The following is a 12,649-nucleotide window of genomic DNA, read 5'->3' on the forward strand; positions in this document are numbered from 1 at the left end:
AAGCTTCCACTATCACTTCAAAGCTCGGCCTGTCAAGGGAAACTTGGGGAGGCGTGCCTGCTTTTCGGGAGTGTGCATGTGCGCTACAAGAACTCTATATAAAGGGGGGTCCAAGTATCAGTGAAGGCACACGATATATGTAATATTCATGGTTTGTGATACAGTCTTCTTGTTGTTCCGCCTTATACTTCATCGCCGGTGACTGACTTGAGCGTCGGAGGGTCAACGCCGGGGACCCCGTTCCTAGCTCGACACTGACGTCATCTGTATTACAGGTTAGAACGGAGACTACAAATGATCAATGAGAGCATCACATCTTCAACTTTCCATCTCTTTAACTTTCGAACATGATTAATAAGCATTCCCTTTCAAGGACTCAAATTATTAGCATATTAGTATTTTTTTTTTTGTTATTTAAGAATAAGATACAATCAAATATAAAAATATTATTTAATGTAGTAATTAAATATTTAATATTTCATTAAAATATTAAAAATTATGTTTCTCTAAATTAACAAAGAAAGAGAAAAATTAAACCACTTTGTTTAATATTCTACCTTTAGACTTCAATGACTTTATATCTCAATAGTTATACATTGGTAGCTTAATTTTTAAGTAGGAGAATACTTAGGATGCGTTTCTGAAGATATAATCAACCTTATATTAAAAAATTGATTATTTTATTTAGTATAATTTTAAATCTTTAATATAATTTTTATTATAAAAAATAATAAATTTTATAATCTAAATTAAAGAATAATAGCATGTAATCTGAATTATATTTTAATTTAAAATTTAATATATTAAATATATCCCTAATTTATTTCTTATATCAATAAATCATCGTCCGTGGCCACGACTTGATTATAGGTACACAAACTAATATAATAATATAATATTAATTAAATTATATTATATTACATTATAAATTTGATTATATTATCCTCACTAAATATCAAAAAATATATCTTTTTTGAAAAGATAGAACAACTTCAATGTCGGCCCTAAGAGAGATAAATATAAATATACAAACTATGTCCATAGTAAGATAAACATGGGTGTTTGGTTGATGAGTTTGGGAATGAAAGAATGGAATGATAATAAAAGATAGTGTTTGGATTGTGGGTTTAAAAATGATATTTTAGGAATGATTATTATATTTATGGGAATCAACCAAACTCATATAACTTGATGAGTTTCATTTTCATTCCTATTCAAATTCATATAACTTGATGAATTTCATTTTCATTTTTATTATCATTTCATCTTCTTATCAAACTCATATCCATAATTATTCCCATCATTTAATCAAACACCCCCTAAATCACCAATGTATGAGAATCGACTCCTTCGTTACACAAAAAAAAAATATCAAACATTTACTATCTGCGCTACGGCGTGCGGCTAACTTTCTTTGAAAAACAATAAGACTTATTCTCGTTTATCTAAAAAACAAACGAGTACGGAGGAGATTCACACACCAAACTCACATGAACACCATCCACACTACAACTGTTGTCCATGAGGTCTACTGTTCAATAAGCAAGCAACTGTCATGGAGACTGAATGACCAGCAAATCCTAATGATCCTGAATCTATTCATCAAACTCCAAGAACATTCTATAGGCGTCTCTTTCTGGGGAGTAGTATTGATGAATCAATCCATCCATTTGAAAACCAAGCTTTCTGTAAAGTAAAAGAGCAGGAATTCTAGCAGGATCAACATGAAGACAAACCCTCTGGATCTTTCTTGTCCTGCACTTTTCAATGGCTGCTCTCAGTAAAAGCTCTCCATGCCCTTGCCTTCTGTAGTTGTCCTTCACTGAATGATCAAGAACAAGCACCAATGCCAAAGCAGACATTTTGATCCGATTTGGTAAACAACTGTTGCTTAGATTCTCACAAACACAAACCAAAACATCATTTTTGGGCCAGAAGCACCTACCAGCAAGTTTGGTGATGGAGGCAGAGAGGGAAGATATCCAGGAGTACATGGCGTAGCCAATGATCTCTTCATCTTTGCCCGTAGAGATCTTGAGGTAGATGAGTCCGCTGTTCTTCTTCCGCAGCTCGTCGTGGAAGGATTTGGAGAGGGATTCGTGCTTGGGGAAGATCTTTCTCTCCAATCTGGCGATCTCCTCTACGACAGAATCAGCGTCTTTGCGGGGATCGAAATCTGAGATTTCTGCCACCGCCGCCGGTGCCGGCGCCTCCATGCTAGGCGAGCTGAGTTAGAACTCGTCTTCGACGGCCAAAGAGCCAGCGGCCGCCAGGCCTGCCGCCCACTTCTACGCGGTTCCGCGCCCTAGCGGTTTATGCAGACATGGATCGTGTGATCCAGTCCATATGTAAACTATTAGTAGTAAATTATGATGAATTTCGGCCCAAATGATGAATTTTGTCGAGTCCATATATTTTGTATAAATTATTAGTAGTAAATATTTTTCGTAAATAGAAATCATTTGTAAAATGTAAAAGTTATATTATTTTACTTAATTTGTAATTTTATTAAATCATGCACTTGAATTTAAAAACATTTTACATTTATTAGAGGTGTAATTATTTTCTAAAATATCTCATCCATTTATTACGATCTCATAGTTAAAATAAAATATTTATTTTATTTGAATCGAGATCATAGGAACTTCTAGTCTCTTCTCCTTTTTTTTTTGTTGAGTTTCACTACAAAAAAATAAGCCTCCTATTAGTCGGATTGAAAAGTGTAGAATCACGATCTTATGCAGAATCGATTTAGGGTCAGGATTGGATCGTAGAATCGTACGATCTTACCAAAAACTCTTAAAATCTTATTGATCCGGCAGTAAGGACGAGGGACCCCCTATGTGGGGAGCCAATGACACGTGAAGGTCAGAAGTCAAAAGGGTCAGCATGAGGTCCATCTGATCGGAGAAGGGTCGGGTCAACCGGCCGAATGGGTCCGGGCGGAATCAAAGACAACCCGACGGGGAGTCGGGTTTCCGACGCTCATGGTGAACAGGGTAGCCGGGCCGAGCGGGTAGCCCGCTCGGCCGAGGCGTAAAGCATCAATGCTGTGAAGGAACACTCTCAGCCGAGCACCCGGTCGGACCGATACCTACGCCCGGTCGGACCGATGCCTGCCGAGCGGATGGACGCTCGGCCCGGGGAAAAAGAGGACAAGGACAAGGGGACATTGGGGAACATCTTCTGACAACAAGCATGTTCGACGACCAAGCCATACGCAGAATCCTACGACGGAAGGTTCTGCTGTCCCATCAGAGAGGTGTTTGGACTGTAGCAGTATGATGTCAGACATGCTCCTCTGGTAATCCTAAGGTATGGTAAAGGACACGTGTACACCTCGGTAGGTGTGCATAAGCCTCCCCACAACTCAATATAAGAGCCCTCAGACTTCGCCGGAGGTAGGCGATCTCTTATCGTTGGAGTCACTTCATCGTTTTCCTCTTGCCTGACTTGAGCGTCGGAGGGTCGTCGCCGGGAACCCCTTCCCGGCTCGACTTCCTTGCAAGTTCGCCGGAGATCCATACGGCCGGTCAGAGATCCACGTCATCAGTTGGAAGAGCGCCATGTGCCCAGTGTCCATCGACTCACCGTTTGGACTAGGGATGGCAATTTTCCTCGCGGGTTTGGAGCCCCGCGGGGAAAACCCGAAATGGGGAAGGGGATCCCCGATTTTTCGGGGATGGGGCGGGTACGGGAATACTATCCCCATCCCCGAACCGCCCCGAATATTATTATTATTAATATTAATAAATACTAATATGATTTTTTTAAAAGTATTAATAATAGTATTAATATTAAAATTAAAATTTTTGAAAATATTATTATTAATAATATTATTAATATTGATATTAATATTAATATTATCAATTGACCCAGACAAACCACAAACACTAGAATAACTCATACCAGGTCAGATTACATGTATTAATATATGACAGTTAAACTTCCACCTCCATGGATTGCAATTGAAGATACAGTGGCTACCATTTTGGTGTTTCTGTGTCTGTGATTTGTTTGGGTTAATATTCTACTGTTTCTGGTGTCTGTGGTTTGTTTGGGTCAATTTAGAAATGGGGCGGGGATGGGGAATCCCTGAACCCGTGGGTTCGGGTTGGGGGAATCCCCGAACCCGAAAAAATAAGAATGGGGCGGGGATGGGAATGACAAACCCGCCCCCGCCCCGCCCCGTTGTCATCCCTAGTTTGGACATGATCACTTATCATACATGATTAATAATTAGAAAAAAATACCTAAAATCTCATTTACATATAAATAAATAACTAATTTTGTATATATATGTGCAATCATTACTCAACCCCTTAAATTACATTACTACATATATAAATTTAAATTAAGTTGAATTATTACTACATATATAAATTTAAATTAATTTGTAATTCAACTGTTATTCTCACATAGTAATAATATTTATATTTTCATATTATAAAATGAAAGAATATAAAATTTATATTAATACAATAATAATAACAACACATTTAGTGTCAAAAATATTTTCTTAATTTATAAGATAATTCAATTTAAAGATCAACAAAGTACCTAAAGTATATAACAGAAACTATTGAATCCTTTGATTCAAATATGAATGCTGGAAATAATCTTCTAAAGACTAGTTGATGTTACATAATACTAAACAATAGATATCCAAAAACTCATTATTTTGGAGAAAAAAAATGATGGAATATTATTAATAAAAAACTAATTCAAAAATAATTAAACATATGTTTAAATAATTTAAAATCCTAATAAGATGAAAAAAATAATAAAAAAAAACATAAAATCTTGCTTCCACCGATCCTGCTCCGATCATATTCCGATCCTACCAATTTTGTTTCGATCCTATCGATACTGCTGCGATCCTACTGCAAAAACGATTCTACATGATCTTGGATCGATTTTGGGCTTCCGGATCGTAGGATCGTACGATCCTACGATCCGGATAGCGATTTTGCAAATTATGGTCAGTGGCGGATCCAAGAATTCAAACATGGAGGGGTGATTTTTACGTAGAACAATGGACAGTATCCTCTATCTCCACCGGTTGATCCTATAATACTAAGGATTCTACTGTCGACAAGGAGGTGACCGTCGATGCCGTCTCCCCTCTAAATCTGCCCCTGACTATGGTTACAACCTCTACAAATATTTTTTAAAAAAGTACTCCCGTTTATCTAATTGTCAAAAAAGGATTTTTTTTTCAAAAAAAGTTTTTTTTAAAAAAAAAAGCAAATATCATACCATATAAAAATAAATAAATTCAATCGAAAACAAAAATTATATATTAAAAATTTCTTTATTAATTTATCAAAATTATTTAAACTTCTAATTATTTTATAACGATGAAAATCAATATAAAATTTTTTTAATAATGATTAATTAAGTATCATAATGTTGTAACTTGTAACACTATTATACCGTTGTAATAGGTCAATTAGTTAAGGGCAGAGTCCCTTATTCTCCTACTCAGGTTTTAGCTTGGGTAAACATGTGAGAGAAAGGAAGATAGCCAGGTTTCAATAAGCCCAGGACTATAAAATTTCTAATTTTACCATTGCAATTACGGGTTGCTATACAATTTTTTATATTAAATTTCACCACGTTAAAACAATTTTAATGAAGTAATTTTAAATAAGTTAGTAAAAGTTGACAATTGTTATAATATGAGTCTAATCTTTGATAAGGTGCGTTTGTAAGAGTTACCATATAAATAATTTATTTTCCATACTAGTCAATATTATAGTATAGCGTTTACTAGATCAATAGCTATTACATGTAATTATAAGATCAATAACTCTTACAATGTCGTTGAGAAAAAAATTCCTATGATACTCAATGTCGACTATAAATTGATAATATGATTTATCTCATTGATATAGTATAAGGGGACGGACTATAATCATTTATTATTAAACAATTATAGCAATTATCTCTAATAAATACTAGTCAAGATTATTATATTGTAATAATTATAATTCATAAATACTATAATATAAATAATTTATTTTTATTAAAACTAATCAGTATTATATTATATAAGTTATATGATCTTAATTATTACCATTATACAATTATATAGTTATAGTAATTGTGAAATTATAGTTACCATATATACAGAATTGTAACGGTTATGATAATATTAAAAAAAATAAATTGAGGTGAAATGCGATGTTAATTTTATAATAAATAGAAAGAGGGACGTTTCTCGACGACCGAAGCTGTGATTTTTTATGATATTTTTAAGGGTATTAATCTTAATAAAAGGAAACTAAATGGACCTTTCCTTCCTCTTTGAATAAGGGTCTCGCTTTCCATTTCCCTTTTTCATCTTTGCTTCGGGATTTCCGCTTCCAAGAGAGTGCGAGAGAGAGGGAGAGCAGATGGCGGTCGCGGAAGCTTGGGAGACGGTGCAGAAGGCAATCGAGGCATACACCGGTCTATCGCCGGCGATCTTCTTCACGGTGCTGGCGATAGCCTGGGCGCTTTACCACTCGTTGGTGGGGTTCCTGGCGCCGCCGCCGCCGCCGCCTCGCTCAAGGGAGCGGGAGGAGGAGCCCCTGCCGCCGCCTCTCCAGCTCGGGGAGATCACCGAGGAGGAGCTCCGAGTCTACGATGGATCCGATCCTAAGAAGCCGCTCCTCATGGCCATCAAGGCTCAGATCTATGACGTCACCCAAAGCAGGTTCGTCGCTTGCTCGATTTCTTGATGTGATTGATATGGTCTTGGTGGATTATTTTTCGATCTTGATTGCTGCCCCTTACTTCCTGAGATTTCTAGGGTTCGAAATTTTACCTACCTTACTATTTATTTCTTTTAGGGCATTAGATGTTGGATCAATTGGATGACATAGAACTTCAATCTTAAACGGTCTATGGTGATCGTATAACTATCATGGCATGTTATTGTCGACTCCTGCGACTACCGTAAATACCGAATAAAACTCAATAAATGGCAATAGTGATTTTGTATGTGGTTGTCTCGTCGAGAACTTTGGCACCCAAACCGATGGGAGTATATCGACTTAAATATGCGGCATGGGGTTTTATTTGAGCAATGAACTGGATAATCTGGACAATTGAACAAACATATCCGTGCTAGAACTTCATTATTAACTCTAACCAGGATTTTGCTTTATGTAAATTGCAGGAAATTGTATCGTACTATGCAAATCAATTAGTAGAATATTTTTTACTTAACGCTAGTTTTTGAGGTAAAACCACAGTTGGATTTCATAATCAGCATCCATACTATGCAATGCTTAATTCCTATGTCTTTTTTGCGATTCCTAAATTATGGAAACTTAGTTTGGACGTCATTGGGTGAAAATATATCTCTACTTGTTGAGACAATCTAAACCCCTTTTTTTTTTGCGTGTGAAAAAATGATGAATTTTCAACTCAAAATTAGTCTTTACCTATCACGAACACTGTGATGATTTGCCTGGTTTATTTGATTTTCTATCCTGCTTCAATTAAATTCTTTTTTACATCATTGCATCACATCACGTCACAAATTTTCACACCATATCACATTCGATTTTAGTGCATATTGTTCTGGAACTCTATTCTATAGGCTCAGTGCATGAAAGACTAAGTTTATGCAGTTTGTCGAATGTATATTCTTTTCAAGACTATACTTTCCCTTAACAAGTCACGACTTAGTAGCCGCTTTCTATTCCCTCTCCAAAATATCAGTTCACTGTATCTTTGTTGCTTACCATTCACTAAAAAAACTACCTGAATTATGTTCAAATTCTTTGACCGCTCCTTACGGTGTAGAAAATGACTTTTGGTTCTTAGTTGTTGCGTGTTTTGCTAACCGTGAGCAGTAAGTAGTAGCCTTTGGCCTCCACTAACCCAACCTTGTGTTGCTCTGTGGCTAATCGTATCATCTGAACCAACACATTTAGAAAAAATATTCACTTTTCTGCTCGCTTCAACAGGATGTTCTATGGGCCTGGTGGGCCGTATGCTTTATTTGCAGGCAAAGATGCAAGTCGTGCATTGGCAAAGATGTCATTCGAACCAACAGATCTGACCAGTGATATCTCTGATCTAGGTCCTTTCGAGCTTGAGGCTTTGCAGGATTGGGAATACAAATTCATGAGCAAATATGTGAAAGTTGGGACAGTCAAGAAGGCAGTCCCTGAGTCTTCTGACTGTGGCCCTTCTGAAGTAACTGAGGGCACACAACAGGATGTATCCTCTGAAACAGGTGTGAGCAGAGAGCTGCCTGCAGAAACCAAGGAGGCTGATCTTGACGCAGAGCCACCAACGGAGAAGGTTGTGAAATCAGATCATCATGAAGTGGAGCAACTGGCAGAAGTGAATAGATCTGAAGCTGACGACGGTCATGTAGAGGTGAAAGAACTCGGTAGCAGCAAAGATGCCAAAGATTGATTCCCTTCGCCGTTATATTAGCTCTTTCGCGACTCCCTCCGCCTTTGCACTAGCATTAGACAACTTGTTATTTTGGGTGCATGATTTTTCATACAATCTTGTTGCAGTTTCCGTGTTGACTCGTATATGCTCTATTTGCGAATAAATGTTGTCTAGTTGCTCTCTTTTCGTAGAGGAATTTGAATGCCGTGGTTGTTCCTTTTTGTTTTTTTTTTCTTTCGGCTTTGGAGATCAAATAAAGTGCACTTGTTTGTGCTTGGATCCGTAGGTTCAAACCTGGAATACCTGCAGGGAAGAGCAAAATTGAGCTGGATAAAATGATCCAAACAGAAAAAGTTTGTTTCGTGTCATCGTAATGATTAATTTTGAGAAAGTGACGGCGTAGCACGCCAGCTAAAGTATTTTTTAAATGTTAGCTTCCTATTTAAACCTCCACCCGCATGGTATTTTCTAAACAATCTCTATTGGTGCGTCATATAGACTGCTTGCCTACTTCTACAAGTAACAAGCAGTCAGTAAAGGAGTAGACAGTCACTTCCATCCCGCATGGATTTATTTACTCGTCGCTTTCCTTGACGCCGACACAGGCACTCCACAGTAAGACCAAGCAGAGCACGTTCAATGCACGGGGACAAAGGCCGGTTCGAATCGTTCGACCTTCAGTTACTCCCTCTGAACCAAAGCTTTTTCTCACATTCAATGCGTCAACTCTGCGCTTAAAATCTAGATTTAGCGTTCCAAGGATCAATGAAGAGATAGTCCAAACACATGTGATAAAAGGTGAAATCACTCGTCCTCAGTATTTTCATCACACCTGACTCAAGGTCATCACGAGGGAGGTAAATCATAGTATCCTGAGCGAGCATGTGACAGATGAGGTGAGTTGCACAGGGATCGAGGATTTACGCTTCGACTATCCTGAGTTTTGACCCCGCAACTTCATGTGATAAGCATCCCACCACATACCAACTTGAATGACCTATGGGGTCAATAATCCAAAGACGCAGCATGTACTCTGCTGTGGAAGATATATGCGCATTGATCTTGACTCTTGAGAGAGCGAAAGCTAAAAAAACTCATCATTTCACTTGTTAAGTTCAAGTGCAACGGAGAAGACAAAGGGATCATTGTCATTTATTGACGGAGCAAGAGCAAGAGCAAGAGCAAGAGCAAGAGAGTGCAGGATCCAAAAATGTTAGAGCAAGATAAACAGTACATATGATTTTTTTTTTATATATTTTTCATAAAGTACTCGAAAAAATGTTGTAGAAATAGAATTAAAAAAATAAGAATGTAAAAGATAGTTACTAATATAAATATTTTTTTTTATTTGGAGCATTTAACGACTTATACTCCAAGAATCATACTTTAAGAGTACTTTCGTTGGATAATTACTATCAATTCGAATAAAATTATAGAATTGAAGTACAAAAATTATAAAGTAAAGTTACTAACAACAAAGAATTAGAAGAACTTAATCGTAGGTTGTCTGAATAGCATTTGAGAGTCGTTGAGAGTTTTTCAGAGCAGCGCATAAGTATAAAAGTCATAGAAAATTGTTATTAGATGTCGTTGGTCGAGACCTGTTATATAGCACTATTTCGGGTGCATGGACCACCTCCAGGCCCCTGGATCGATATGGATGCATTTCGGCGAAAGCTTATCTCTGAAAATTTATCCAACTCTGGGTGACTGGAACGGTCCGGACGCCTGGACCTTGATGTGTATCGGCCAATTAGTGAACGCCACCTCAGCTAGTCGCTCGTTGGTTCTCTCGGACGTAAGGGTGCCTTGATTGTGTCTAGGCGCCTGGATCCCCTTTTTACAGCATTTTGATTTCCTATATCACAAGGTTGACACAACTATAATCAAATTTAACATTCTCGAGATTGTCCAATTTTGACTTTCGGATTTCCATGAAACCCTAAGTCGAACCGACGTCTACTGTTCTCTCTACAGGGAGTGCATCCTCATTTACTCCTTTTAAGAGAGTTTACCTGATGTCAAACTGGTCCTCCAGACTGTTTGGATTTTTGTTTAGTGATCTTGACTTGGGAGTTTCGTTTGACGTTCGATTCTCGACCCGTCCAGACTTCCGTCTGGTGTCCGTAACCTCAGAGTTTTCACTTACTATCCACGACCCATAGGATTTTTCGCCTAACATCCTCGATATGATAAGACTTCCGCTCGGTCTCTCGGACCATGACTTCCTTGCCTAACCACAACTAGGGCTTTCCACATGTTTGCTTAAACTCACATAAGACTTTCTTGCACACTCAATCAGACTTATTAGAACTAAAATAACCATTAACTTAATCTTTTGTTATTATTAAAATTTGGGTTCGATCATCTGATACTTTCTGCACCAATAATCTCCACTTTTTTATTATGACAATATAGTTTAAGGTTAAGTAAAACATAACTAGTTAAGAATACTTGAAGACCTGTACAAGAAATAATTTCAATTACATTTTCAAAGTTTAAAATTTCTAAGTATAGAAATAGAACTTAGAAAATGTTCATACTTTCAAAATTAAAATTTCTCTCTAACAAAATTTTAGCGGAAAGCTTCTTTTCTTTTTAAAAAGTGTTTAGCTTTGAAAATACTTACTTACTTTTGAAAAAAAAAATTCTTTTTGAAAAATACTCAACTTTGAAAATACTTAATTTTTTAAAATAATTTAAACAAGCTAACTTAACTTTTAATCTTTTTCAAAGTTTTTCAAAATAACTTAAACTAACAACTTAACTTTTAATCATTTTCTCCCCTTTTAACATATATCAAAAATAATTTATAAAGAAATATAAAAAAACTATCCCTTAATTAATGCCTTAGTTAAAAAGAAATTTAAACAATTTGAAGATACAAGTGCTTAAATAATTATTTTGTTTAAGAGAAAGGAAAAAAAATTACAAAAGTAAAAATTAGCTAAAGTTAATAGCATAAGTATAACCCTAGAGTCCAATCATGCAAAAATCAAAATAATTTTTGTTAAAAAAAATATTAAAAATAATCATTTACTTTCTTTAAAATAAATGTCTAATCTTTAGCTATTAGTTGTTTACCATAAGATAGTAGTGTTCACTTTGTTAGTCAAGTAAAGTAAAATATCCAGTAAGTTATTGACTTAGAAGGATTTACAAAATTTGATCATTATTAATTGGTATTTTTCACCCAAATTTTATATTGATGCACTATATAAGTATATAAAAATCTAGGCAATACCTTAAGCATCTCACACCATTCTAAGTGTTCTCAATACACAATCAAGATAACCATAGTGTGCTTGTGAGATGATAGTTGCCTAGAACTATATGTAAATATCCCGTAGTAGTTTTTGATATGGTCAACCTAGTTAAGTTAAGTTTGTGTATTTGATTCTTGTGTCTAAGTGTGTAGGAACTTAGAAACATAAGAAGTCGAGTGAAAGACTCAGCTATTGAGAAGGGTGGCATTGGAAGGGAGTCGACGAATTCGGTGCATCCGAAGGACGAGGTGCTATGGAAGAGTACACCGATGGAAGAGAAGGATATGTGCAATGTTCAAGGGACAAGAAGCTGAGAAGGAAGGCTGCTCAAGGAGAAGGTCGGAGTTGGATTTGAGTGACCTCAACTTCAGTTAGCCGGAACATTACCTATGTGAAAAGATCGTCTAAGGAGCAGATCTGCCTCATGGAAGGCGCCTTCGATGAACAGTATCAAAGGGCCTTCCAGCCTATGGAAGGCGCCTTCCAGTGACCGTTACCTGAAAATAAAATCTTATCTTTAGCGATAAGATTTCTCTGATTGAAGGCGCCTTAAACCCAATTAAAGGCGTCTTCTATCTTCGGATAGAGTTTTCCAAGGATTATAAAAAGACTCCTAGAGTTAAGAAATATTCAATAACTCTTGTATTCATTTCCTAGTATATTTCTGAGCATTCAATGAGTATAAGACGCTTCTCCATCTTCAACAAAGGAGACTTTATAGTGCTTTCATTTGTCTTGGATTAATAACCACGTAGGTTATAATCAAGTAATTTTTTCGCTTCTTTCATTTTTCAGTTGTTCAATTAACTTATTATAATTATGCTATTAATCTAAGTTGAAAGATCGGGAAAGGTTCATTTTTATTTTTTTAGGGCAATTCATCTTCCTCTTGCCGACCTACATGGGCTAATAAGTGGTATGAGAACTCAATCGCTTCAGAAGGACTAACCGCTGATTGAAGCATAAAAGAGATGGTCGGAGCC

The 12,649-nt window shown here is 36.5% G+C and overlaps 2 protein-coding genes across 2 annotated transcripts; one reads left to right on the forward strand and one right to left on the reverse strand.

Moving 5' to 3' along the window:
• Window positions 1–1,282: 1,282 nt before the first annotated feature.
• On the reverse strand, window positions 1,283–2,343 carry LOC121994309 (putative [ribosomal protein S18]-alanine N-acetyltransferase). The gene is made up of 2 exons (XM_042548389.1): window positions 1,946–2,343; window positions 1,283–1,822 (listed from the first exon to the last, which is right to left on the reverse strand). Exons 1-2 carry the CDS (start codon window positions 2,214–2,216, stop codon window positions 1,596–1,598), a joined length of 498 nt encoding a protein of 165 aa, XP_042404323.1. The 5' UTR covers window positions 2,217–2,343; the 3' UTR covers window positions 1,283–1,595.
• Window positions 2,344–6,299: 3,956 nt separating this feature from the next.
• LOC121997437 (membrane steroid-binding protein 1-like) lies at window positions 6,300–8,590 on the forward strand. Its single transcript, XM_042551838.1, has 2 exons — window positions 6,300–6,700; window positions 7,962–8,590. The coding sequence occupies exons 1-2, from the start codon at window positions 6,399–6,401 to the stop codon at window positions 8,416–8,418; spliced, it is 759 nt and encodes a 252-aa protein (XP_042407772.1). The 5' UTR covers window positions 6,300–6,398; the 3' UTR covers window positions 8,419–8,590.
• Window positions 8,591–12,649: the final 4,059 nt, after the last annotated feature.

The sequence above is a fragment of the Zingiber officinale genome, chromosome 6A (assembly GCF_018446385.1).
Source record: "Zingiber officinale cultivar Zhangliang chromosome 6A, Zo_v1.1, whole genome shotgun sequence".
In the NCBI taxonomy this organism is placed as follows: domain Eukaryota; kingdom Viridiplantae; phylum Streptophyta; class Magnoliopsida; order Zingiberales; family Zingiberaceae; genus Zingiber; species Zingiber officinale.

Bases quoted from the DNA above. Each gene is read 5' to 3' on its own strand.
- LOC121994309 (XM_042548389.1), bottom strand. From the start codon at position 2,216: ATGGAGGCGCCGGCACCGGCGGCGGTGGCAGAAATCTCAGATTTCGAT. The intron at 1,823-1,945 runs GTAGGTGCTTCT...TTGATCATTCAG, and splicing joins CTCCATCACCAAACTTGCTG to TGAAGGACAACTACAGAAGG.
- LOC121997437 (XM_042551838.1), top strand. From the start codon at position 6,399: ATGGCGGTCGCGGAAGCTTGGGAGACGGTGCAGAAGGCAATCGAGGCA. The intron at 6,701-7,961 runs GTTCGTCGCTTG...TCGCTTCAACAG, and splicing joins TATGACGTCACCCAAAGCAG to GATGTTCTATGGGCCTGGTG.